The sequence below is a fragment of the Coturnix japonica genome, chromosome 3, assembly GCF_054131305.1.
Source record: "Coturnix japonica strain WE chromosome 3, WE-NBRP24, whole genome shotgun sequence".
In the NCBI taxonomy this organism is placed as follows: domain Eukaryota; kingdom Metazoa; phylum Chordata; class Aves; order Galliformes; family Phasianidae; genus Coturnix; species Coturnix japonica.
Window position 1 is genome coordinate 29,310,903 of NC_140665.1, and position 27,305 is coordinate 29,338,207.

The 27,305-nt window shown below is 33.9% G+C and overlaps 1 protein-coding gene across 2 annotated transcripts in view; it reads right to left on the reverse strand.

The window, feature by feature from the left end:
• DNAH8 (dynein axonemal heavy chain 8) overlaps positions 1–27,305 on the reverse strand; it is a 111,953-nt gene that overhangs the window by 67,742 nt on the left and 16,906 nt on the right. For both annotated transcript variants that reach the window (XM_085543172.1, XM_085543173.1), the window contains 22 exons: positions 27,061–27,248; positions 25,555–25,635; positions 23,610–23,726; positions 21,884–22,003; positions 20,930–21,071; positions 19,629–19,738; positions 18,058–18,164; positions 16,532–16,619; positions 14,704–14,872; positions 13,295–13,488; positions 11,570–11,696; positions 10,809–11,044; positions 10,411–10,515; positions 9,129–9,242; positions 8,527–8,589; positions 6,902–7,002; positions 5,346–5,483; positions 3,378–3,618; positions 2,239–2,438; positions 1,736–1,889; positions 1,471–1,634; positions 438–540 (listed from right to left, as the gene is read on the reverse strand). In XM_085543172.1, the coding sequence (XP_085399298.1) occupies positions 438–540; positions 1,471–1,634; positions 1,736–1,889; positions 2,239–2,438; positions 3,378–3,618; positions 5,346–5,483; positions 6,902–7,002; positions 8,527–8,589; positions 9,129–9,242; positions 10,411–10,515; positions 10,809–11,044; positions 11,570–11,696; positions 13,295–13,488; positions 14,704–14,872; positions 16,532–16,619; positions 18,058–18,164; positions 19,629–19,738; positions 20,930–21,071; positions 21,884–22,003; positions 23,610–23,726; positions 25,555–25,635; positions 27,061–27,248 (3,062 nt within the window). The remainder of the gene's footprint in view (positions 1–437; positions 541–1,470; positions 1,635–1,735; positions 1,890–2,238; positions 2,439–3,377; positions 3,619–5,345; positions 5,484–6,901; positions 7,003–8,526; positions 8,590–9,128; positions 9,243–10,410; positions 10,516–10,808; positions 11,045–11,569; positions 11,697–13,294; positions 13,489–14,703; positions 14,873–16,531; positions 16,620–18,057; positions 18,165–19,628; positions 19,739–20,929; positions 21,072–21,883; positions 22,004–23,609; positions 23,727–25,554; positions 25,636–27,060; positions 27,249–27,305) is intronic.

Sequence of the window (27,305 nt, forward strand, 5' to 3'; positions counted from 1 at the left end):
CTCAATCTGTTAATCATTGTATTACAGTTTTACAGTTTCCACAGGTGATCAAGCGGACAAAAAATCAGTTATTACATTAGGTCTACTATCTTATCTCAGTTTTCAGATACAATCCAGAGTAGCCAGATTGATTTAGTGCTATGCTAAGTATCAAGGCCACATAGGGTTCCTTTTATTAAATGAACCTCCAGCATATCATAAATGGGGACCATATTCTAGTGTTCTGGATTCTGAATAAAAATGTTTTTAATTACAGATATCTAGTTCCTATTTTGTTAGAGACTAAAGAGCAAGAAGCAAACAAACGTAACAAAAAATAATCTCTAGATTTTTCAAGAAAGTGTTCACATTCTAATCTGTTAACTAATTTTCCATATTTTAATTTCCTTTTAGTTCTAAACAGAAAAAAAACAAAAACCCACACACTAGGGCTGTACCTGAATTGTATGTGAATCACTTGCTTGTCCAAGAATTTCAAGAAGGACAGGATCAGAAACAAAAAAGAATCTAGGAAACAGTAGCCTCTTCTTCTCTAAGTATCTTTAAAATTGAACGAGACTTCCATTAGTATCTTTCACCTCGTATTTTTCCCCCTTAAGACTGAAAGTAGGACTGAAGCATAAATATTCCATTTTCTGTGGATGATTTAATTCAAAAAAGAAGACTTGGGTTCACATCAATAAATCTCACTTCAGAACATTTTAAAGAAGTTTTTTAATAGGAAATGCTTTTTAGAAACAGTAACAAACCAGAATATTTTTTACAATAACAGAAAATTATGTGCTTGTATACACACCAAGAATGTTTGCTCATTGGCTTGCTCACCAGCAATGGTACTTTCTTAAGTACCATCTTATGATCTTATAGATCATAACCCCATGATGCAAATACTCTTAACTCCTGGCCTGAGTTCCCCTTCCCAAAAGGGGAAATGGATCCTAGCCCAGAAGCTGGCAGAGCTTGTTCAGAAGGCTTTAAACTAAATTTGAAGGGGATAAAACCAGGCCTGCTAGAGATGAGCCTAGGGAAATAATGATGGGACTGGGGATGAGGCAAGAGGCTCAGCTAAAGCACATCTAAACCAATGCACAATGAATGGGTAACAAATGGAGCAGAATTTACTGTTCAATTTTATGTAAACAAAACTCCTAAAACTGCACCTAATCCTTACCTTTCAAGTATTATCAATATAAATTCTCATTTAAGAGAGATGATCTTTAGCATTTATCTGTGCAGTTTTGAAGAAACCTAATTACAAAAAATTTGGAAGTCTTCTCTTGCTAGATACTGAAACATGCAGATTAGAAGTAAGCAGAAATTGTGTAGCTATAATGTAGAAAAAGTAGACCTGGTCTTCAGATTTCTCTTAGAAAATCCTTAAATATTTCATTTAGAACTAAAATTAAACTAACTTAATGTGTTTCTATTTTGAAAATAGTTTACATATATATAAAATCAAGCAATTCATACCCTGTAAGTGACTTCTGACATACTTCCAGTTGTTCATGTAAATGAGGCAGAAGTTGCTCCATAGTCTCATCTCCAACACAGCAGGCAATTACATTTGGGTTTTCATGAGCTCGTTGCATTATTCTTACCCATGACTTATCAATATTCTGAAAACGCTTTGCTTCCTATATACAATTAAAAAAATAAATGCTTTAATAGCATCCTCTGTTGGAAATTAGTACACAGATAGCTATTAATATGTAATAGGCAAACACTATAAGTTTACCTGTGGTAACTGTTTTGCAATATCTCCTCCTACGAAAACTGCTTCTAGATAAACCCAGAGGTTCTGTACAACCAACCATTCTTCAATTATGTCTGTAGAGCCACTTAATTTAGCAACCCAACTCTGAATATCTTTTTTAAATGCTGCATTGTATCTGAAATAAAGGATAAAAACAGAGGAATTTAATTCTAAAGACAGCTATTACAAAATAAGAAGCTAAAATATGATGGCTAGAAAACATTTTTCATATTTTTTTTTACTTAGAGAGCAAGAAGAATCTCCTGAAGAGTACCTAACCACTTTATTACACTCAAATATATTGAGATATTAAGTTGCTACTAATACATGAATGTCTGCCAGTAACAGTTTTTAAATCAGAAATTTTAGCTTTTATTCTTTTTTTTCTTTAATTAACAAATAACATTCAATTCAAATTTACTATTGATTTATTCTAATAATAGTACAGTTACTGATAACACCAGGCAAAATCATTTTAAAAGTACCTATTGCTCAGTAAAGAACCAAGAATCATTAAACTGTCCTCCATTAAAGTCATGATTTCTGTTGCTTCAGTTCCCTTTAGCAGTAGCTCTCCTCTCGCTTTGAATGGTGAAAAGCTCAGAAATTGGTTTCCCCAACTTTCAGATATTTGAGCTAGTTTGGCTTCTATATCCTTTTCCTTTGTAGCAGAAATGCATATATCCTGGGAAAAAAAAAAAAAAAAAAAAAAAAAAAAAAAAAAAAAAGAAAAGAAATTTTTTAGAATCTTTGTTCTCCATAAATGAAACTGTTTCTAATGTTAATCTTCCAATAATGGTTTATTTAAAATCAGTGTATGAAATGTTGTAACATAATATTATACTATTTTTACTGAAATCTCTCTGAAATGAAGTATATGAAAAATACTCCATTGGAAATGCATCAGTATCCCATTTCTGTGACTTTGTATCTTGTTATTTCTGCATCACAAGATTTCTGAATCATTGTTTCTATATGGTTTTGGGTAATGACATAGATATACTTGTTACCAACTCCTAATCCCGTCACATTTCAATTTATATAATCAACAGCATTTAAGATGGAAAGAATCTCTGGAGATCATTAAATCCAATAACCCATTCAAACCAGAGTTTGATTTAAAATTAAGCAGATCAACCTGTAATGCTTCCATTGAGAAAAAAAATCAAATTAAGTATGAATACAATATCATTTGCATTTGTATTTAACCCATAACACTCACAAACTCCATTCAGAGTTCTTTTTCAGGCTGTGTGAGTTAAATGAAGAATCATGGAGTTTTTCTCTGTAAAACCTCTGATTCTTTTACAAATCTTTAAAGCAATCAGACAATAAAAATTTAGGTGAATATCATTGTTTGAAGTTAATATTCTATTAAGCAAGGGCTAAGAAATCAGGACTGGGAAGAAGAGATTATCTACAAACATGTGTCCAAAGATTCCAGTCACCATTTCTGTTTTTCTTTATAGAGATAAGATTTCTAAACATGGTTTTTATTAATTTAAACCAGTGTGGTCTGCTTGACAGACAATGCAAAAAATATTTTTATGTTCACCTAACTTTTAATTTTTAATGTTCTTTCTTAATATCATCAAATGAAGGACAAAAAAATGTATTTACCTACCTCAATATCATCTTTATTTTGAAGAATTGGGGCTTCCATGATGTTTCGAAGGCAAAATGTATCAGATTCTACGTCAAATTTATGTCCTGTTACATCAGCTATACGGTCCCAGTGCCTTGTCTTCATTGCTTTGTCAGTCATCATTTCCAACAAAGGACAAGACTCACTAAAATCATCAATTTTTTTCTTGAGATCTAAAAATGCTTGCCAGGTCTGAAGTCCTTTAGGTAGTCTACGGCACCTGTAATTAAGTTAAATTGATGCAGTAGAAAATGGCCTTTTATAGATTCAGGAAATCTTAAAATCATCTAAAATCAAATAGGAGATGAAAAGTTGCTGCTATCAAAATCAACATTTTCTGTGTAAAATTGTGTCAAATTTAACTTGTGTTAATAACAATAATATTTAACATTTTTTACCAAATAAACAGAAATACTGCAGTTTGCATTAAGACATATGTCCATTAGCTGGTTTTCCTTACAAATGTTTATTAATAAAAAATCTGATTAGTTAACTTCATATATGTATTATTGATTTCTGCAAGATTTACATGACACACAGTATCATATCACATTGGAGACAGACAGAAAAATTAGAAATATATGATCACATTCTCTTCTCATATCGGTTAGAGGTCCTGAAAATACTAGCTAAGAAAAGAAAAACTAAATACTTCTAATGGGGGCAGGGCAAGGAAAGAGTGTTAAAGGAATAATTATCACACTGGCCCTGTTTTTACAGAGCCTACCCAAAAGGGTGGAGCTTGTCATAATGCAGTACTGCATTATGTATCAGGTTAGTGATGGACTGAACTTAATGAAGTTATTCTGTTGCAAAGCGATTCTTGTCCTACTGTTATTTCACAGAATCACAGAATCACAGAATTACCCAGGTTGGAAGGGACCTCAAGGATCATGTAGTTCCAACCCCCCTGCCTAGCAGGGCCACCAAACATACGCCTTTACTAGATCAGGTTGCCCAGGGCCCCGTCCAACCTGGTCTTGAACACCTCCAAGGACGCGGCATCCACAACCTCACTGGGCAGCCTGTTCCAGGACCTAACCACTCTTCTAGTAAAGAACTTTCCCCTAACATCCTTCCAGTATTATAGGAACATTTCTTCCAGTAATAATAAACGTACTCCTTAAAATAAATAAATAAATAAATAAATAAATAAATATATATTTCTGAAGCAATCTAATAAAATAAAATACTTCTGATACAGTTTTAATAAAATAGTTAGCTTTCTTCCTAGCAGCTTGTATAATTCTGTGCTTTGGATTTAGTATGAAAATGACGTTGACAGCACACCAGTGTTTTGGCTGTTCCTGAGAAGTGCTTATGCTAAATCAGAGACTTTTCAGCTTCTCATGCTACTCTAACAACAAGGAAGTTAGAGCTTCACAAGAAGCTGGGAGAAGAAACAACAGGACGGCTTACCCAAACTGGCAAAAGAGATATTCTGTTCCATATGACATCATGCAGAACTATAAAACTCTGGGGAATTGGCTAGTGCTGGAGAGCTACTGCTTGGGAACAAACCAGGCATTGGTCAGTGGGTGGTGAGTGACTGTTGTGAATCATTTGTTTTGAATATTCTTTTACTATTATTGTAACTACTGTTCCTTCATTTTCTGTCCTGATAAACCATCTTTATTTCCACCCTTTGGTTTTACCTTGTTTTTTCCAGTTCCAGTTTTCCCTAATTCCACTGCAGGGGTGCGAATGAATGGTTGTGATGCTTAGCTGCCTGATCGGTTAAACCACAACATCTGTTGTCAAAACTACAGGTAATAGGCTGGCCAAATAAAAGTACAGTATTATCCTGCTCTCCTTGGCAAGCCTGATCACCTTAAGATAAATGTTATTTGTGTAAGTTTTATATTGTAAATATAGCAAAGAACTCTACTGAAGTCACCTGAATGTTAATATATTTAACATAAGTTACAGTTCATACAGCGATCACACCTGTTCTGAAATTCCAGAAGCTCAGCATTAATTTTTTCAATATCTACATCTGTCCAAAGTATCTCGTAATAACCATTTATGCTGCTTATTACAGCATCATACAATCCATACAGTTTCTGAAGGAAGGCTAACTCCTTTCTGGAAGAAAAATAATCATATCAAGAAATGAAAACAGCTATTTGAATATTTATCAGTACTTAAATATATAGTATCTCTACATATAGTACCTCTACTATTACTACCAAAACTTGGAATAGATCAATTAGATTATGTTTTTTAATCCAGAAAAGAACATTTTGTTAATAAAACACACATGCACAAAAAATTATACTGAATACCTATTATCCATACCAAACTTATATGGGGGACATTTTGCTTTGGTCTAGTTCAAAACAAATTCTGTTCATCCAAAGAAGCAAGCATCCCCTGTAGTCAGCATCAGCAGCCTTACCTCAAGTAACATGTGCAGTTCTGGGATATAAATATAAGAACATAAGAACTAATAGAATGTCTCCAAACTAGGCCAACAATGATGAATAAAGTACAAGAGGGCATGGCCTATGAGGAGTGGCTGAAAATGCTTGCATTGCTTAGCTTAGAAAAAACAGAGGGATGACCTCATTGCTGTCTGCACCTTTCTCAAGATAAGGTGCACAGAACAAGGCATTAACCTCTTTTCTCTAGTGACTGGTGATAGGACATAAGGGAACAGCATAAACCTGAGTCAGGGAAAGTTCAGGATGAACATAAGGAAAAGGTTCTTTACTGAGTGGGTGGTCAAGAACAGGAATGAGGTCCCCAGGAAAGGAGCAATGTACTAAAGCCTACTTGTATTCAAGAGACATATGGACAATGCACTTAGACATGCGGTTTAACCTTTATGTTTCTCTGTGCAGACTCTGGAGATGGAATTTGGATCCTCCTGGGTTGTTTCAGCTATAGGTGTGATTCTGCCCACTTTGAGCTGGCTCTGCTGTGCAAATCAGAGTGTGCCATGGCAAAGGGTGACAATTACTCAATTTACTACAGAAGCACACTCTGAATCTGAACTAAAATGTTAATGCAAAAGCAGCCAGAAAGGGTCAGATCCTCATTTATATGAATCATAATCAATCACTAAAATGGCTGCTGCAGAAACTTCAGTATGATTTTCGTTAGTACAGCTGCTCAAAAAACTTACACTTCATAAACCTCTAATGATATAAAGTCACGTATGATTACACACTGACTTTTCCTTGCCTGTTTCTTCTTAGTTACTATTTTATCTTATCACTATAATATAATATTATACTTACTTATGTGTATACATGGCTATATTATTAGGACATGGCATTCCTGTATTAAGATAATCTGGTGTGGTTCTGTCACCACAATATATAAATAAAATTACTTTTTTTTTTTTAGCAAATTCCTTAGAATTATAAACTTTTTGTTGATATTTTCTCAATTTAAAATCGTGGAAACATTCCACATTTTAACATTTCTCTCCTTGATGTACCCTCTGCCTTTCCAGTATACCTATTACATACCTCAGACAGTTGTATTTCAACAGTTACCTGAGTTTATGCAAAAATCCATAGTCTGTGACAGGCAGTCCAAACAATTGTTCCCCAGCAGAGTATGTGATAAACTTTCTCCAAATCTCATCAAAATTACACTGAATAAATTAGGATTCATCCAGACAAAATAAAAAAAAATACTTTAAATTATCTAATAAGAAATCATTAACATTCTAAACTTGTCATCTAAAAAGTATTATTTAAACGTTTAAAAAAAAATTTTCATATAAAATTTTTAAACAGTTCTCGTGTATAGCAATACTCAAATCCGTTTATTGAACTCAGTTGGTGAAAATATATGAGTGACTCTGAAAGTAATGCCTCCTATTTTATCGTGGTGGGCCACCAATTCAGAGGCAGATGGTGGTATGGCAGTAGAGGTTGAACCATTCCACCTATTTCCATGTGACAAATGGCAGCAGGGGGGCATTCTGACACAATGGCATCTCACATGGAAGTGCTTATGAAGAAAAGTCTTGTGGCTGAATTCCTCCATACAGAAAAAATGGCACCAATTGATATTCACTGCTGCTTGCTGATTGTTTATGGAGACCAAACAGTGGATTTGACCACAAGGCAGCAGGGTGGCACTCTTCAGTAGTGACAAGAGAGCCTGGGGCAATCCCCCTTGGTCTAAATTTGTATGAGCATGGAATGCAGGCTAATAGGAGTGACCTATGTATATGAGAAGCAATAATTTGAAGAAATATTTTACAATAATGGGATGTGAAATTAATTCCACACCCTTCAGACAGGAAATAAGATATATGTATTAGTTGCTAAATTGTACAGAATGGATAAATGGTTGCTAAATTGTACAGAATGGATAAAAACATTGGAGAGCGCCAACACAATTATGTTCAGGAAAAGTGTAACTGCTGTCCAAAGTATTGGATTGAGATGGTAAAACAGAAAGAAGAATGAAGTTAGTAGTAAGTAGTATAAAGCATTCTTTTAGCAAAATAAATGTACCTAAAAAAAAATGTATCTGAAAAGCAAATTAATTTGAAGTCTCTCCATTGTCTCTATACATTAGAGACACATCAGGATTTAAGCACGTTTTTCTACTTTGTCAGTGCTTTTCAAGAATATTGAGAATCATATACAACTCATAAGTGACTGAGAGAAGTCCTACCAATAAATAAATAAATAAATTTACTACTATTTGCAAAGAAAAGTATTAAAAATTGAATTAAGCCAACTGGAGATCCATGAACTAAGGCTCATAGCGAACAAAAATCAAGCTGAATGGTAAATCTCTACTGGAAGATTTGATGATTACAGGAGGAAGAAAATACCGTCTCATGTGACTGATATTTAACTTGCCTTCTTTTCAGCCATTTTTAAACCGTGTTACTTGTCTTTTTTTTTTAATTATTTTTAAATATTGTTTCAAGTAGATATTTTCATGAAACATGGAGAGTGAAGCAAGTCTGCACATTACCAATCAATTCCTCCACATTAAGAAACATAGTACCTGACAAAATTATAGTTAGGAGAATTCTACATAGAATATTAGTAAAGACTGCAATATTTTAAAATGTATCTTCCTAAACTTACTTTGAAAAGCAACACTGGATCTAATTTTAATTCTTTCAAAAATTACCTGTTTATTTGCTTACCTGAAAGATCTGTAGCCTATTACTAGCTTCCTGAGGTGGAATATTTGGAACCATAGGGCCTTCCTTTTAAACAAACAATAAACAGAAACTGAATGTTAATTCATAAAGTGATTGAAGTCCAAGCTACATAATCTTTTGACAGTCAGGTTCCAGTCAACTTATGTCTGTATGTCTGTTGGTGATGTAATACTTACAACCGTAAATCTAATAAAAGGTAATATTCACTCACTGGCTTAATTGAGTCTTGTTTTTGTTAAAATCAAACAAAATCAGTGAGTGGCCCAAGAACATCTTTTAAATATTGTGGTATAATAAAAGACGTCATAATGTGTTGCAATTTCTAAACTCATTTCTAAGTATGTATCTCATGGAAAGAGTTGTCACCAGGATTGTTTTCACCTGTGAAGCTGTTTGTGCTGCTGTTACTCCAACTAAAAATGTTGACATATAGCAATGCCTTCTTAGAAACCATGACATCAAGTATCCAGTAGCTCAACAGAATAATACTCTGACATCTAACTGATGCAAATAAAAAATAATGAAAAACTAAGTACAAACTAGTGTACAAACTTGTACATTAACAAAAAGTTTGAATTAGTTACCGTCTCATATGATGTTTCAAAGTTTGACACATCCTCCCGAAAAACTGCGACTGCTTCCAGTAATTCGCTTTTAAATTTGGGCTGCACTCGAGTCAGCTCATTTTGAATTTTGTTCTGACAGACAGAAGGTTAATAATGAAAGTTATTTAAAAAAAAAAAAATGATTTGAAGCTAAACAGTTTTCTTTTACAGTGCTACGTGATCCATTTTTTTTAGCTAAAAAGTGGGAAAAAATAATTTCTCCCTTCACTTATACATGAACATATTTCATTACGAAGAAGGGTGAGAAGGGAACAAAAGGGTATTTCCTTCCTTCCAAAAGGCTCTCTAAACCCAAAACATTACATTTCTCCTCATCAGTGATGGTTCAGTATTCTCTTTAACAACTCCCAATATCTAAAGGAAGCCTACAAGAAAGATGGAGAGGGACCCTTTATCAGAGTGTAATGATAGGACAAGAGGATAGTTTTATATTCTGAAGAAATTCTTAGAGGGTGGTGAGGCACTGAAATACATTGTCTAGAGAAGTTATGAATGCCCCACTCCTGGAAATGTTAAAAGTGAAGTTGGATGGAGCTTTTAGCAACCTAGTCTAGTGGAAGGAGTCCCTGCCAACAAGAAGGGAGTTCCAAATAAAGGATCCTTAAGGTCCTTTCCAATACAAAATATTTTTTTATTATTTGTTCAAAAGCTTGAGAGAAATAATCAAGAACTGTGTGAAATGGAAATGAAAAAATACTATTTGACCTCTTGAGTCCTTTCTAGAATTTTTAATCTTTGTGACAAGATTTTTTTATTGCAATAAAATATTTTTATGTTGCATATAAATATTTCCATCTAAACATCTACACTTCAGGACAACATCCAATACACACGGAGCTTTTACTGACGTAAGTCTGACCTAAACAATAAAGGTAAGTGTGAAATCATTACTTAAGGGTAAGGGCTATGACAGAGTATGCACCTATGAAACTCTTGTAACCTAAGTGCAGAATGAAGCAAAAACAGGAAATGAAAGCAGTGAAACAAATGAGGAAAAGTAATGAATTCCTTATTTTCTTGCAGTTTTTGAACCACTACATATGGGTGGAAATAATATGTAAATAGTAAAGAACTGCTTCATAAAAAAAAAATACTAATAACAGAAAATGTACATGGTAATCCAAGGTATAGATACTAGTGTGCAACTGAGACAAGAAATGAGAAAACAGGATGGAGTTACAACTGGTCCCACACAACCTTTTGAACTCTGAAAAACACAGAAACAGTTTTATACACTTACGGCTTTACTTTGCAATTTCTTAAAAGAATATCTGAGTGAATCAACTCCTTCTGATTCCTCTTTTGTAATCTGAATTTCAAATGTGTTTAAAATGGCATAGGCTTCCTACATGAAAATTTAAAAAAAAACAACACCTTAATAATGATCCATTTTTAATTCATTTGCAGAAACATAGTTCCCATGTGCTACATATATATCAGATAAAATCTCATCATATAATTTAAGCATAAAATGTTGATTTTTTTCTATTAAAATAAAGATAGAGAATGAATATGAATGAGGTCAAAACAGTAAAAAAAAATATTTCTTTGAAAAAAAACTTTGAATAAAAGTTTCTTTTATGACTCCTACTATATAATACTGTATCGATAAAAACAAAAAATTAAAAGCCATCTTACTTCAATAGGTCCCAGGGTCATATCCATTTCTATTTTTTTATCACGTATGATAGATAAAGCTTCCATCGCAAGCCTGACATCATCTAGGTCATTCAGAGGTCGAGCCAATATCTTTAAATATTTGGTTATGAATGATATCATGTCTAACATTTTCTTTTTATATTCCTCATTTAAATATTGACAAAGGAGTAACTTCCAGGCTTTGGCTTCGGCTGATAAAGCTGTTTTCAATGGTCCTGATTTAGAAACAAAAGCAAACAAACAAAAAATTCACACGTCACGGATAGTTCTACAGAGCAATTAGGAAGAGTGCCAGCAGAAGAGCAATCCAATTGCTGCATTTAAACAATTTATAGTATACTGAAATACACCTCTCTTTTTGTATGGTATATCCATAAAACACACTGGCAAGCTAACATATACAACGTGCAAAGAAGGTGAATGAAAAAAAAATAAATCTCTGATTATAAATTTAAATTCTCAGTGATTATATTTAATTAATATATATTAACCAAGCATATGAAGATGAGTGATATTTAAATTGCTTTTTTTCTGTTGTCTAAGTGGTATATTGGGATTTCAGTACTGGGAATTGGAATACTTCACAAGTAAAACTGCAAGGCATCTTGCAGCAATATGAAAATAAATCTCCTTTGTAATCTGTATTGATATCTGTAAATATTTTATTTCAAAGAATAAACCAAGTAACATGACATTTTATCTTTTTATTACCTTAGTACAAAGAAAAGAAAATGTCATACCTGTGTGCAACTCGATTGGACCAAGAAGAAGAGTGGGTTTCAAATCTTTCATCTCTTGCTCAAACATAGCATAGTGAAGTATTTCTTCTCTAATTTCAGTCAGAGATGGAGAAGTAGCCAAAAATTCCTAAGTGATGTTAAAAAAATAAAAAAAAGTTGAGTCAACAAATGTCATTTTTCACCTTTTTGGTAAGGCAGGTGGCAGCGCTTATTCAGGAATTACTGAAAATTTATATCAATTTTATACGTGAATTTAGCCTTCCATTCACTTGCTAAATACTAATATGCACATGAGTAGGCATGAAAATATATTCAATTCCCAGTCAACAATTATCAATCTCATTGACAAATTCCAATCAAATTTAACAGAGAAACAGACATCCAAGTCATATTGGTTTCCTATTGGTTTTGTGAAATCAGGTGACCTTAACAGAGATTAAAAATAACACGTTTGCACATCCATAAAAGTTACACCACCAGTATAATGTAAAACAACCACGAGAAAACAAATTTTGTAAGCAGCTCCATCAGCAGAAGAACTTAAGAGCACAAAAGTTTTTAATCCAAAAAGCTGCATTTTGAAGATGTTACTCAAAAGCAGCATTCAATATGTCTAAATTTCATAGGTAAGCAATAAATGCGGAAAGATCTTTCATACTACTTTTGTCTGAAAGTACCCACACAAGATAAAGAAAGGAGGGGCGAGTGTGCACAAACATTAAATACCCCATTATTAAGGCTTCTTTTCTAACAACATTCTTTTCTTTAGCATTATCTAGGTCAAAATTACAATATTTATTTGGCTAGACATAAAATTCAATTAGACTAACAGTACAATTCATGCTTCTGCATATAATGCATATTTCTTAGTACAAGTCGCAGTGTGCCCACAAAGAGACCAGTACTCCTTCAGTAAACAAGCTGATGTAATACTCACTGATCTATGCACAGAGAGTACAATATACAATATGTTTCTATTAAATAGAAAACTAAATTAAAATGAGATTAAATGGCAGACAACTTTCCTCTACTGGATTTAAATTGAAATGCTGTTGTAGAGTGATGTGAACATTCTGAAGTGGAATTCCCAAAAACTAGAAAATTACTGGAAACAAATCTTTTTCTTTCCATAGTAAGTGCTACATTTTTCTTCCACTTCTGAGGATTCAACTTAGAGAAGTCACCCTCTATAACTCAAACAACAAGGAAGGGAATAGAGAATATCTGCTGAATAGAGACTGAAGAATTCATCCAGTAAAAATAAAGGAAGAGTGATGAATAAAAATAAACATTTAAATCAAAATAAGAGCTTAAATATTTTCCATTCAGAAAAACATACAAGTAATTAGCACTGAAGCTGTAACAAGCTCTACGATTTGTCATATACACCATACCATACTATAGAATTTTCTTACTGCTCTAAATCCAGAGATGTATAAAGAAAAAGTTAACAAATGAAAAAATTAGAAGTCCACTTTATCAGCATCTATAAGGGCATTGAAACAGAAAAACCCTGCCCTCAAATCAAAAGTAGGTAGTGTGCGGTCCCTTCTGCTTAGGAAATATACTATCACTCCTACCACAATTGATAAAGAAAATTAAAATTTGAGCTGTTACTTTTCTACACTCTTTTCCTTCATGCTGTTTTTTCTTAATATTTTCTACTTTTAAATTATGAAAAGATGATGGATGAACAGTCCTGCAGGAGATTAGCATTAAACTCACCTGAATTTTGGCATCTCTATCTTCTGTCCAAAGTACTTCATATTTCTGAAATTCCTGCAGAGCTTCACTAGCTATTTCTCTTATAGAATTCATAGAAGAAGAGAGGAGCACAACTGATTTAGAAACATCTTCACTTTCAGCAACACCTGAATAAAAATTTCTTGGTTTTCTTTTCATCCCATCTTCAGCTTTTTCTGCAAAATAAAATGTAAATTTAACAGTTGCTAAAAGTCCAGTTAGTGATAGTTTTCCTTTAAACAGCAACTATGCTCTTCAATAAGGCTGATCAACCTTCCTTATATACCTAACTACTTAATATTTAGGTACCAGGTGCTAGTTCAGGCCAGGCTCTACAGAGTTAGGCCAGATACAGCCTGCATTTAGTGATTCCAAACAGAAAGAAAAGAGTCTTCTTCATTCACTATTATAATTTTACTTTGTCTAGTTTAACTGCAACTAGAACATGAGAAGGCCTGGTAAATATCAGGTGTTTTTTCCTTTTAAATGTGTATGTTTTAAATTGTATAAACCCCTTAAAATACTGTAAATTTTTAGAATATTCTAGATAGCTTTTTGTTAGTTCCTGGAGAAAAAAAATCAACCAACAAAACAAGCAGAAACAGAAGACTTTGCCAGAAGACTTTTATGAGTGCCAAAATAAAGTCTGTGTTTTGAGTCTGCAAGATTCTAACTGTTGATATCTCTGTCTTTTCAGTGTTAACTGAAAGGCTTAAATGCTGATAGCTGCTGCTCCAGTTACACTGTTCATGCTGAAACAGAAGCTCTGACTCCTTTAAGATCTAAAAGTAAACTCATGCAGAAGGAAAGTAAAATGCAATCTATGGTGTCCCTCAATATTTGATGAACTTTTGATACAATCTGAGTCATTGTAGACATGGACAGTTGTGAGATCTAAGTAACCCTTACTGTCATGACAGGTGCCTGAGCATTACAAAGCAGATTTAACAAAACTTATAAGGAAAACTCACTCTTCCTGACACTCACGCTGTTTAAAGAGAGCATTTTTTTAGCATGAAGACCATCACGGGGACCTGGTCACCAGAAATGATGTCTCAGATTGACTCATTCACACCAATACACTCCATAGATCTCCTTGACCAAACAATAATCTATCCCTTCCTCCCTGACGATTGCTAATGAGTGACTTGATGGTTATGAAAATGGTTACTTGCTAATGTTGTATTTTGACAAAGCAGAGAAAAGGTCTATCTCATGAGGATTATGTTCTGCCACTTCTGTGTTTTAATCGATTTTAAAGATCCAGTACAGGACTATCAGAAATAAAAACTCTCCTAGACCAATTTTCCAAAGGATTCATAATAAGAATATGGCATTGTTATTAGAATTCAAAGTTGAAATCATTAAAAAATAAAAATAAATCAACTTACTTTCCTCCTTTTTGGCTAATTTTCCTGCTCCTTTTGCAGACGATGCTTTTAAACTAGATTTTAGCAAATGCTTCTGTCCCCACTGTGCAACTCCACGACTTACATCCAGAATCAGTTGAATCATACGATTGATGGCTTGCTGCATATCGTCTAAAGTGGGAACCATTACCTATTCAAAACAGTTGAAATACTGTTGGAAAAAATGCAACTGTCATTCTCTATGATCTCAGCTTCACTTCATCTACAGTGAACTGCAGAACACATCCCAGAAGAGGATCTAGAAAATGTAACTGTTAGAGTATGTCTGCCTCAGAATTGATTCTAAAGGAAACATACTGCACTGTACTGAACTGACACCTATTTGTACAGTTACACTGAAGGCAAACTGAAATCCAAGCATTAGTAGCTTATTTTGCTGTTGTCGCTGTTTTCTTTTTAATTCATTTTTACAATTCCTAAAAGATTCTTATAATCTGGGACATATGTTACAAGGTTGTTTGTTGTGGTTTTTTTTTCCCCTGCAACCTAGAATTATAAGGCATTATAAACATCAGATCAACATCTTCCTCTCTCTTCCTCTTAACAACCAGATCCTAAATTCTGTGAGAGAGAATTATAAGAGGGTTAGTCATAACTGTGCATACAGATGCCTGTCTTAAAGAATATTTTAAAGTATGTAACCTCTCCTTCTAGGCACTTGCATATATAGAAAGACAACAATCACCTACATCACAGTGATAAAGGTTCTACTTGAATAAGTACTGATCTACATTTTTTTCTCCCCAAAGCAGTATTGTTTCAAAAGCTTTATAGAAAGCAGAGTAATTAGACAATGAATGAAACTCCATGCATTAGCTCTAATCTCAACTTACGTATTCACATTATATTTTGTATCCAGAATACTCAAAGCCAAACAGATAGAGAACTTAATCAGTGACTAGAGTAAAACAAGAATCCTTGATCCAGAGCAACAAACAAACAGAACAGACTGAAAACACAGGCTCTAGTGTGCCATCCTCCACACTATATAAATACTTGTATGCTCCCTTGCATAGTTTGAGGGTATGTAAAATAGCACTCTCTGAAAAAATACCAAACACAAATAATCAGGCACAGTCTGGAGAATAAATTATAGACAGCTGCTGTTCCTGCAACACAGTTTAAATACAAACTCCTAGATTCAGGAGTAAAAGCAATTGTAACCATAAACAGAAGCTATTTCAGGTCAGCTGGCTTTGAGGCCAAAGATCAGACAGTAGCCTATTTTATTTCGTATTACGCGACAGCCAGGAATTCTCAGCTGCACTGTCAGAATAATGTTAATTGTAGATTTGTCCTACTCATCTCTGAAAATATTTATATGAAGGATAAGCTTGAGAAAAGGTCCTCCAGAATGCTGAATAGGAGGAAGAATCTACCTGAGAGTGATACAGGAAAGAACAGTAAACCAACATTTTTTTTTTAAACTTCAGAACAAACATCAATCATGGGATACTCTCAGTCCTCAAACGTAGTCCTTAAAACATTACCTTATAGCTTTCAAGCCTAAGGCAATATTCTGAAACAATGAAATTATCCCACAGGAGTACTCAGAACTTTTGTATAAACTGCTAAAAAAGAGACTGTAATGTTTTACAAATCAATTTAACAGACTGAGCAGTTGTATGCATTAGAACAAGGAACTTGCAAAATTCGATTTGTTAAAATGAAGTTCCGTTTCTAAATTGGTGCTGGTTCAGTAGACATGTACCCACATCCTGTGCTTGTGCAAATGCAGAGACATTATAAGACAGTGTATTTTACCTTAGCTATGTAACACATATCTTACCGCATTAGGTATAACAAGGTGCACTTCTGCTTTGAGAAAAGGAACATTCTCTTCATGTTTGCTTGACTGAGCAGAAAACGTTGGTCTCCTAAATGTAGTTTTGCCAAAAAAAAAATTGAAATATGTCACACATACTTTGCTACGAAACACATTCAAATTATCTTAGAAATGTCAGCTGAGCTACCATTTCAGTAGCAACCTACATTATTAGGGTATTATCTATTTGACAAGTTTTATGCTTAAAGGATAAAGAAAATAGCCACAAGTCCATCATTCAGACAAAGGTTATTTTAGATATTGACATTGTTTTCTGAACTTTTTATCCAGAATATTTTCTGATTCTGGATTCCGATCTCCCAGTTTAAGAATGAAGATGATTTGCCAGTGTTTTGAGTAGGGCATAAAAAGGTTTCACTGACCATTTCATGCAACAGACTACAACAGTAAGAGTTGCTGCATGGAAGTTTAGATAAATATACAACCAGGCAGTTCCAAAGATGATAAATCAGTACAAAATACCAAAAAACCTGAAGCCCCTCAAAACTAAAATTAAAGACAAAGTGCAAAGAATAGTTTCTGAGCGCTACCACATGACTGAATGACACAAAAAATGTTGCATTCAACAATATGATATTGTAGCCAAATAAAAATATGAAACCATTTTTAATCATTGCAAATGTATTGTATCCAATAAAATTCCCTCTGACTTCAGTAAGATCGGAATTTCAATAAATTTCATGTGAAAGACAACCTTATTAAAAGAAGTAATACAAACTTCAATATGTATTACTGATAAAATACCATCAACTTTACCTACTTAAAATAACCCATCTTAACAGAAGTCTAAATAGGTGAGCTCTTCAATAGATAATACATCATAGGGAAAAAATTCTGTCTATAAAGTATATGTTTCAGTCACCACAGAGAACTTATATGGAAATAATACTACAGAACAAATGAACAAATAGAAAAAAACAAAAAAAACAACAACCAAAAAAAAACCAAAACAAAACATAAAAAGAGTACAACTGCATGGTCACAAAGCATTCATTGAGTGCACTGATGGTCTTAAACCTATAGGAAACAATCCAGAGTGAACAGACATGCCTGCACAAATAATCTGAAGTAATATGAACAGATGGTCTCACTGCCATGTATGACATAAAAAGGTCATTTAAGTTCTAGTTATTCACATTGGAAAATAACTCGTATAACATTTTGCAAGCAATTCCAAGTAAAATACAGAAGAAAAAAATCAAAAGGGTTCAGGACAAGGGGAAATAAAAGCAGGAAAAGAAAAAGCACAGAATATAACTAACAACCTCAAGACATAAAGCATAAAAGTGCTGGCCTAAAGCATCACTGTTGCAGAGTGACAGGTATCCTGGTTCTTCTTGATCTGCAAAAGGTCAGAAGCTGTTTGACTAATGACACAGGCACTCAGTGTGAATACGTATGTACAATTCGACATAAAAATAATAATCTTGTTTGGGTACTGCTACAGAAGAAATCTTTCTGTAACTCACTTTGGAATATATATTCGTTTTTTAAGAGTATCCAAAGATAGTCGAGTAGCTTTCTGGAGACTATCTAGCAGCTGGTGACTGAAATAGGCAACCATTTCTTTACATTTCTGTAATAAGAAAAACATGCATTATTTAGCATTATATTCAGAAAGAAAGCAGAAGATTACTTCAAAATATATTGGTCAAATGTAGTAGTTCTAGTCTAAGGAAATTTATGCTGCAGGACTACATGAGAAACACAAGGGGAGATGTTAGGTGGGAAACGACCTTGTGAGTGAAATAAGTAAGTAAAATCTGCATGAAAAAAAGTATATACACAGGGGCAGCTCTAACAGAACTGCCTCCTATTTTATGATGTTAGGCCACAAAGTTAGGGGCTGATGTTGCTAGTATGACAGCAACAATGGCAATAGAGGTTGAACCATTCCACCAATTTGTTGCCATGTGACAAATCACAGGAGAGGAGCATTCTGACATACTGGCATCTGACTTGCAAGTGCATATGAAAAAAAAGCATGTCCGTGTGGAAAAATAGGCACCCATTGACATTCATTGTCATTTGCTGATTGTTTATGGAGAGCTAATAGTGGATGTGACCACAGTGTAGCACAGGATAGTGCATTTCAGCAGTGGCAACAGCAGCAGTGGGTCATTACCACTGGTGCAGATATTTATGAGCAGAGCATGCAGGCTTTTCTTCAACGCTGGTGAAAACACCTAGCTAATAGTGGTGACTATGTTGAAAAACAATGTTTTGTAGCTGATAAATTGCTCTATGAAATAGTGTTATTACATTCATTGTATTAGTTGTATTTTCAATGGATCTAAAACAGGAAGTATTACTTTCAGAGCAAGCTACATACAGTATAACATCTGAGAAACCTCAGTTTGTCTTATTTATTCATATTATCTTTCTCAAATAAGAGAGAAAAATGGTAAAACCTCACTGTACTGGATTAAGTAGAACAACAACAACAAAAAGGAATATGTTCTATTGGCCTTACAAAGCAAGGTTTCAGTAATGGGGGGTAGGGGGGTGGGCTACAGGAAGGGTCTTTGAGCAGAGCCCACCATGTCAGATCAGGGCCAGCTCCTACAAAAAGGAACCCACTGCTGGACACAGTTGAGGCACTGAGTGACACCAATTGTGCTTCAAGGAGAGCAGGTTTAAGAAAGAGAAAAACCTGCGGCATAAGCTAGAAGAGAGAAGTGAGGAATGTGAGAGAAACAGCCCTTCAGACACCAAGGTCAGTGCAGAAAGAGGGCAGGAGGTGCTCCGGGCACAGAGCAGAAGTTCCCTGAAGTCCAGGGGAGGCCCATGGTGGAGCAAGCTGTCACTTTGCAGCTCATGGGCACCATGCAAAGCTGCATGTGCTGCAGAAATGGCGCCTGTTTTTAAATTGGTGCTGGGGGGACCAGTGATGGAGCACTCCACTCCTGAAGGATGCACCCTGTCACGCAGACCCATGCTGGAGCAATGCATGAAGAGCTGTAGCCAGCAGGAAGTCCATGTAGGATCAGTTCTCAATTCTACTAATTTGATCAGGCTTAAATCTCTTATCACAAAATACCTCTTCAAACTCATCTTCTTTATCTTTGCCCTTCTTATCATCATCATGAAGAGCTTCAGTATTTTCATCTTCACCTTCAAGATCTTCAAACATTATACGTTTTCCTTTTCCTGTAAAATAAACAGAAGTGCATTTTTTTAAACTGAAATATGTTCTGCTTTGAAGCACAGTCTGTCCCCCCCCTGCCCATCCCCTGCCCATCCTCCCCCACCCCCTTACCCCCCTCCCAATGCACCTCTTCACAATCAAAACAACATTGCTATTAATTTTAGTAGTAACTAAATCAGCTAACCAGATGTATTTCACATCGTTTTATGGGAACCTGGTTAAGAGTCTAGGTTATAAGCTTCAGGCTAATAAACATCATACAGTATAAATGTGTGTGGAAAGACAGATAGAAGGACTTGAATATATCAGCTGGAAGAGGCCAAAAATCAATATAAACTATTTACCAAAATACAGTCTCTTTTCATCAGATTTTTTGGTTTTTGTTGTGTGATATTTAACTCTCTGGGGTGCTAACCCTGACCCTAACCTCTATACCTGGAGGAATCTGAGCCCAGAAGGAAAAAGTCCCGGGTAAAAAAAGGGAGTTCCCTTCCTAATTAAACTTTAAATTACATATTGCTATTGAAAAACAAAGAAACAAACAAAAAAAAACAACCTACAAAAGCAATGCTACAGGACCTCTAAAAATCTTCACAATACTTCTCAGAGCAGTGGGGACCAGATACACTAATGATTGAGCCTTGTACAAACAGCTGATGGTCAGTTGAATGCAATAATTAAACTGGACAGCCAGTAGAACTTGTTTTTGTATAGAATGCAGTGAAATTTATGATAAAATACTGCTGTGACAGAAAAAATGCTAAGAGAGAGACAGTACAAAGTATGTGATGTAGCTTAAAAGAGAACACTACATTTTACTTAAAGAAAATAAGAAGTTGGAAAAAAGTTTAAAAAAAATGTAGAAAAAAAATAATGAGTAGGAGAAAAAGAACCATAAAGTTGCAAGAATAGCAGAATACTACAGCATTATCTTGGTAATCTAAACAGGATAGAGTTTAATTCTAGAAACTCCACCAAGAATGAATTACATGTGTATTTCAAGCACTAGTGATTTAACTTAGGAATCATTAATGAATGCAGAAGGGTGAAAGCACAGTTTCATAGATGAAAACATGGCAGAAGAAGAAAACTCAAGAAAATTAGCATAAACAATTCTTTTTTTTTTTTTTTTTTATATCTGCTAGTCAAATCTACAGAAACAAAAAATTCTTTAAACAGCCATAATTACCTACCTGGCAAAGACTGTTTTTTTGAGGTTTTCCTAGGATATTTAATTCCATAATTACTTTCAAATACAGAGGTTAGGTCCTGAACAGCATCTTCAATATTCATACTTTTGTGGTTCAATAATTCAGCACACTGTTTGGTATAAATCTGTTAAGCAAAAACATCAAGGAATTATCTTAGTACCACTAACTACATTTTCATTGTTCCCTTTCACGGAGAACCAAATAATTTCCTGAATATTGCAACCTTCACACAGAAACTACATAAAGGAAAGAATTCATTTCAATGAAAGAGCAACATTTTGAGAAGAAAACTGAGAAACTAAAAGTAAAATTTTCAAAAATATTACGTTTAATGTTTTTTATTTTTCTCAAAACTGAAAAATGAAATGACATCTTTAAAGGCCAGAAGAAATCACTGAATATTGAAAGAAGGTCAAAATCTGAATCTGGTGAAATTCAAATAAACTTTTTCAACTAATCTTTATGGTATTATTTAGCTGCCTTCAGTTAAAAAGTCTCACTTGAAGTGAAGGAAACTTTCAAATTCTCAAGCAGATTTTTTGGAAAGTATTTTTTAACCTTCTCCAATACAAACCAAAAAAAAAAAAAAAAAAAAGCAACAGTTTAGGAAAAAAAAAAAAAAAGTTAAAAAGGTCCATATGTAGTCCCAAGTATCTTCATATAAAAAAAAACCAAACAACCAAACAACCAAACAACTTTGCAAAGTAGTTAAATAAATAAAATTATATATGCAATTACATGTTATATGCAATAGTACAGTGTAGGTACCTCCAATACCCAAGTATTAATTTATACTCTTAAAATATTTAAGAAAAAAATAATGTTTCATATTTCTGCTGGAAAAATGACTTTTTTTCTGAATTTATATTAATTTACTAAGGCTTCACTTCTAACAGAATCAAGAATTCTTGTTCATATATGTTAAGCAGTACATACCTCATTAGAAGCCAACATATCCTCTACTTTGACAGGATCGTCTACTGGTAAGACAATTAAAAGAGTATTCGATATTTCTTTTAATATTAAGTCAATCCGTGCTTCACATATATCATTTACCTAGAAGGAGAAGATCATATTAGTACCATACATCTATGTGTCAAACATAATCTGCTTCTCTAGGGAGTTCTAACAGACAACAATGCAATACAATATATTGCAGAGAGAATAAAATAAAAGGGGAATCATGAAAGGAAAAAAAACAAACAAAAACAAAAACCAACTGAGGTAAAAGCACATAATTTAAATTCTTAAGACAAAAGAAGCACATTAAAAAGAGGAAGCAAAACAATGCTTCCCACGTTATGGCAGTTTAAAAGATATTTTAAAGATATTAAAAGATATGGCTAAATATAGTCTGTTTGTTGTTGTTGTTGTTTTGTTTTGTTTTAAACTGTGAATTATCATCTATTATTGTAGGGAGGATTCAGGAAGACAAGTAGCCAACAAAAATATTCAGTCTTAACTCATTCTACTACAGACAAACTGAAATATGATCAATGAAAGAATGGTTATAATACTGGAAATAATAACTAGATTGGTAAGAGTGAATATATTTACATCTTGTACAGTATGATAAAATAACTTTTAAAAGATTTTTACTGTGCACTGTTTTATTTCAGACAGCTTTTTAAAAACATCTTGTAATTCATAAGTATCTGTCTAGGATTGGTGGGCAGGTTCCATGTTGGAAATCTGAGGTATATGAATGCTGAATGTTGGAGAAAGTGAATAGAGTAATCCACTGCTTTCGTCTGTTTCTTTACAGATTTCTGGTCATAAGCATGATATTTTGAAATTTATCTTGAGAATATTTCTGTTCCACAACAGCAGTGACTTAATTTCTGAATGAGTTTCTATTGCTAGCTTTTTGAGCTCATCAGTCTTGGAGAGCAGATGAATGAGCAACACCGGAAAGGACTACCTCCTATGTCTTGAGAACCTTATCCTCCACTACTACGGAGTAACTTTTTGTTTTATTTTGCTAGAATAGAAGAAAACTCTTGTTCCACTACATTGCCTGTACTAGACTTCCAGAGGAACACAAGATTCCCAAACTAACAATCCCCTTTAACAAAAAACACTGTTTACTACTAAGAGATACCATGTTCATGGCCAGAAATACAATCTGAATAACAAGTAGAAAAAGCGTTAATACAGGTCCTCAAGTACATTAGAAGAAATCAGAAATTGTTTGTCAGTCACTAAGGAAAACAACAAAGATTCATCATACAGAGAAATGTAAGGGGAAAGTATGCTTCCTTCCATTATCTTGTGAACTAGTGCACTAGACAGTCTAACAGCATGCCTAATGTGAATAGTGTCAATACTAGAAGTTTTTTCACTGGTCAGTTTTTGCATAGAGGTATCTTCTCTGCAATTTCACTCATGAACACATGCTCAAAAAAGAAGTAATGTTTTAAAATCAGAGTAACAGTCATACAATTCCACAATAGGTGGAAATACATTGTACTGAAAGAACAGAAGCAAAGATCAAACGTATGAGAGTAACTGTGGGAGAGAATCACAGAGTTCGTTATTTTACAAAGAAACACAAAACATACTTTTAAAAAGAAACAAAACTACATGCAATATGAAGAGGAGTCTATCTGGAATAATTTCTCTAAAACAGCATTTCAATCATGGTATAGTGATCAAAGCATACCTTTTTCAAAAACTGTTTAAACATACACAGAACTTCATCAGCTTCTTGAAAGAAACTGTCCAGTGTTACTGATGACCAAGTCAACATTGTAAGTCCTTGCCTTAGCACAGCTTCCATCTGAGCATAAAAAACATATTTAATAGAATTTTTAAAATGAGAAATAGAAAACAAATACCATTATTATTAGAATCACTAATGTCACTGATGAGGTAAAAAGCTGTGTTATTTTTGTAGAAAAGCTTACAAATTTTCAAGGAAAACATCAAAGAAATTTATGCAACATTGTGGGAGCAAGAGTAGCACATACTACAGCCTCTATCTTCAACTGTTAAGTGTACGTGCCTAGTAAAATCTTCCTCTTTCTGTTTTCCTAGATACTATTTTTTAGTGGTTGTCAAGTACTTTAATATCCTTTTTAGATTGTGGAGCCCAGAACTTCATAATATTCAAGGTGAGAGCACACCAACATTAAATACATAGGAAAATTGTCTTTTGACTGGCTGGCTGTGTGTTTAATGCATCCAAAAATGCAGTTTGTTGTCCTGGGTTCCAGGGCACACTGCAGGCTCTTGCTGAGCCAGCTGTCAATACTTTCATTATAGACTCTATGATATTCAAAAAGCAAAACAGAATCAAACAAAAATACCCAAAAAGCTACACAACACACATTTCTTTCCCTTATCATTCCCCTCACTAAATTCTTGGTTTCTTGTGGTCTGTTTCTTCTATATTTGTCACCACAAGATGTTCAGCACACAGCTGAAATCCGTTCCTTTCTCTGTCACTGCATGATATGTATGAAGGTTCTTTATTTGCAAATCTTGGAACTTCAATGGAGATGAAACTCTGAGGAAAAGAAAGTTCTATACTACCTCCAAACCTTGAAAATCAACCTTCTTAGGCTGTCCCATAGAGCTCCTCTGAAACTTTTGTTTATTATTCCAAAAGTTCTCACTGATGTCCTGGTATAAAGCCACCACAATTTAAAATTTTGCTATCTCCATCATCCATGAAGTGACAGAAATTTTATTTTCCTTATATTATTGAGAAATTTGGAGTTACTTTTATTCATGGTTAACACTGAATAGTCATCTATCATGCCTGCTCTTTCAGCTTGACATTTATTAAGCAGGGCTCTACACATTCCATTCTAATGCATCTTTTTGCTAATCAAGATCAGAGACTAAAAACATAATTCAAATCATAGACACACAGTAAATAAAGCTATTTCTATCACCCAAATACATACCAGCACTTTTAGTGCTTTTGTGCAACTACACAACTACACCATGTGGGGGTGGTGCTATTACTGATAACCAGCTTAGCCCATCTACAAAAGACTTGCTCATTCCAGTTTTGGATTTATTCTTTCTTCCCTCTTTTGTAAGAAATGAAGGCTTCTGTCTCCAAAAAATATTTTTTTCTTCTGTTGTTTGTAGAGTAGTGATCATTCTCTTTTGCTAATAGTTTTCCTTTAAATACTATTAGGTATATGATTCCTTCCACAGTATAATCATATTTACCATGGTCTCAAACTTTCAGCATCAGTGAATTGAATGACTCAATGCACAAGGCTAATAATTATCTCAAAAGACCACAGCATTTAGTATTTTAGCTAAATGAAATATATGAATATCCATAAATTGAAAGAAGTGATAATGCGCTTCCATGTCAAAAACAGAATTGCGTAGATAAATACACCCACAAAGTCTCTCTTCTTTGTTCCTTTGGGTTTACAATTCAAAGAAACTGAGATTATTCTGCTATAATTCATATTCTTTGAGCATTATTATCTGAGGAATACAAAGAGCAAATATTGGTCTTGAAGGTTTTAGCAAAATTCGGAAGTATCTGAATTACAGATGAATCTAAATATTTTTAAACTGTATAGTTATGTTACTCTAAATCTTTTGATGTATCCTGAAGTGCATTTAGTGATACCAACCTTTTGCATTTTTGGTGCCATTAGACTAACAAAAATGGTTCGTGTGTCTTGACATAATTCTTCATAATGTTGGAGAAGACCCTGTAAATTATTAGGAAAGGGTAGTATTAAAGGGAATATCTTAAGTGCTTTCCTTAGTGATGTAAACAACTTCCTATATAACCAAATAATCAAGGGAAAAAAAATAATAAAAAAAATTAAACAGAACAAGCAAAGAAAAAAACCCCAAAATAACTACGCAGTGTAGGGCTACTCTTGAAAAAAATGTAGTATTTTATACTGAAATTACATAGCTAAGTAAACTATATTTGTAAGGTAATAAAAATGACTGTATGCAGAAAGCATGATCTTTCTCTAAAGCTTAAGACAGTTTGAACTATAGTGATCGTAACTTGAAGTAGCCCCTTGAAACTGAGTATTACATGCATTAGATGAGTCACATATATACACATTTTTTAAAAATACCCTCTTGCTTTTTGTCATATGTACACACTCATACAAAATTTAAAAAAAAAAAAAAAAAAAAAAAAAAAAAGAGAGAGAGAGAACACACTGAAAATCTTGTACGATATAGCTAGTTGTGGGAATACAAGAAGGACTGTACAGAGCAGCAGCTGTGAAGAAACATAAACAGCATGAGATCCAAGGACACCTCTAGAAGAAGAAGGAACAGCTCACGGCTCTGACTGGATAAGTGCCCACATGAATGGTTGAAGAGTTTGTAGAATGCTCTGTTGACATGTGTGGGCAGATGGGAAAGCTATTAAAGGAAAACTTGTGAAGGTATATAAGTGATATGAGAACTTGTAATAAATGATTTGGGTCTTTCACACCTGAGTGCGTGAATCAGATGCTCATCCCCAAGATACAAGCTTATTGACAAGTCCATAGCAAATACTTAAAGAAACAGCAGATACTTGACTTCTCTCACAGGTAGTCTACAAAGGTCTTTGTGTTTTTGTGGCTCACTGTATCTTCCAAATACAGTATTCCAATCCTCAGTTCGTTTGAACTGCTTTTTACTGATTTTCAAACAGTGAATGCAGTTTGGATAGGCTTAATTGCTTCATTGCCAGAACACATTTAATGCACAAGAAATATCAGAGAGCACACAGCAGTCAGTGCAGGCTTTTAAAATGAGATCCTCTATGCCCACATGCACATTCTATTGACTTACCTAATTTCCAGTTTTCACATTCATCTCTGCAGACAAGATTTGTTGTTGTTGTTGCTGTTGCTTTGCTATTGTTTGGTTTTGGAGGTTTTTCCATTTGTTTGTTTTACAAATACTTGAGAATACTTTATTTGCTAGATTCTTGTTTAGATCTGCATTTTCCTAAACACTAGTGATGATCTAAGGAAAAAGTACAACTCTAGATCTCATTCATTTTAATCTATTCTGACAAATAAATTTTACTTTTACCAAAGGATAATAAGGTTCTAAAAGATCTTAGAAAAAGTGATACTTGTTTTCTCCAAAGTAAAAACAATAAGTTTTAAATTTACCTCTAAACGCAACTTGTATGACTTCAGCTTATCTTCTACTTTTGCTATCTTTTTGGCTTGCTCTGGTACTTCCAAACCCAACTTTATCATACATTTGGTCTCTCGAACAATCTCTGGAATCTGGGGATCAAAATTAACCAGGAACTTTCCAGTTTCAGGATGACGTACAAACACTGTGGCTTGTAAGGCTGTAAAGACAATTTTATATAAGTTTCTAAGACAAAAAATTGTTTCAGTTAATACCA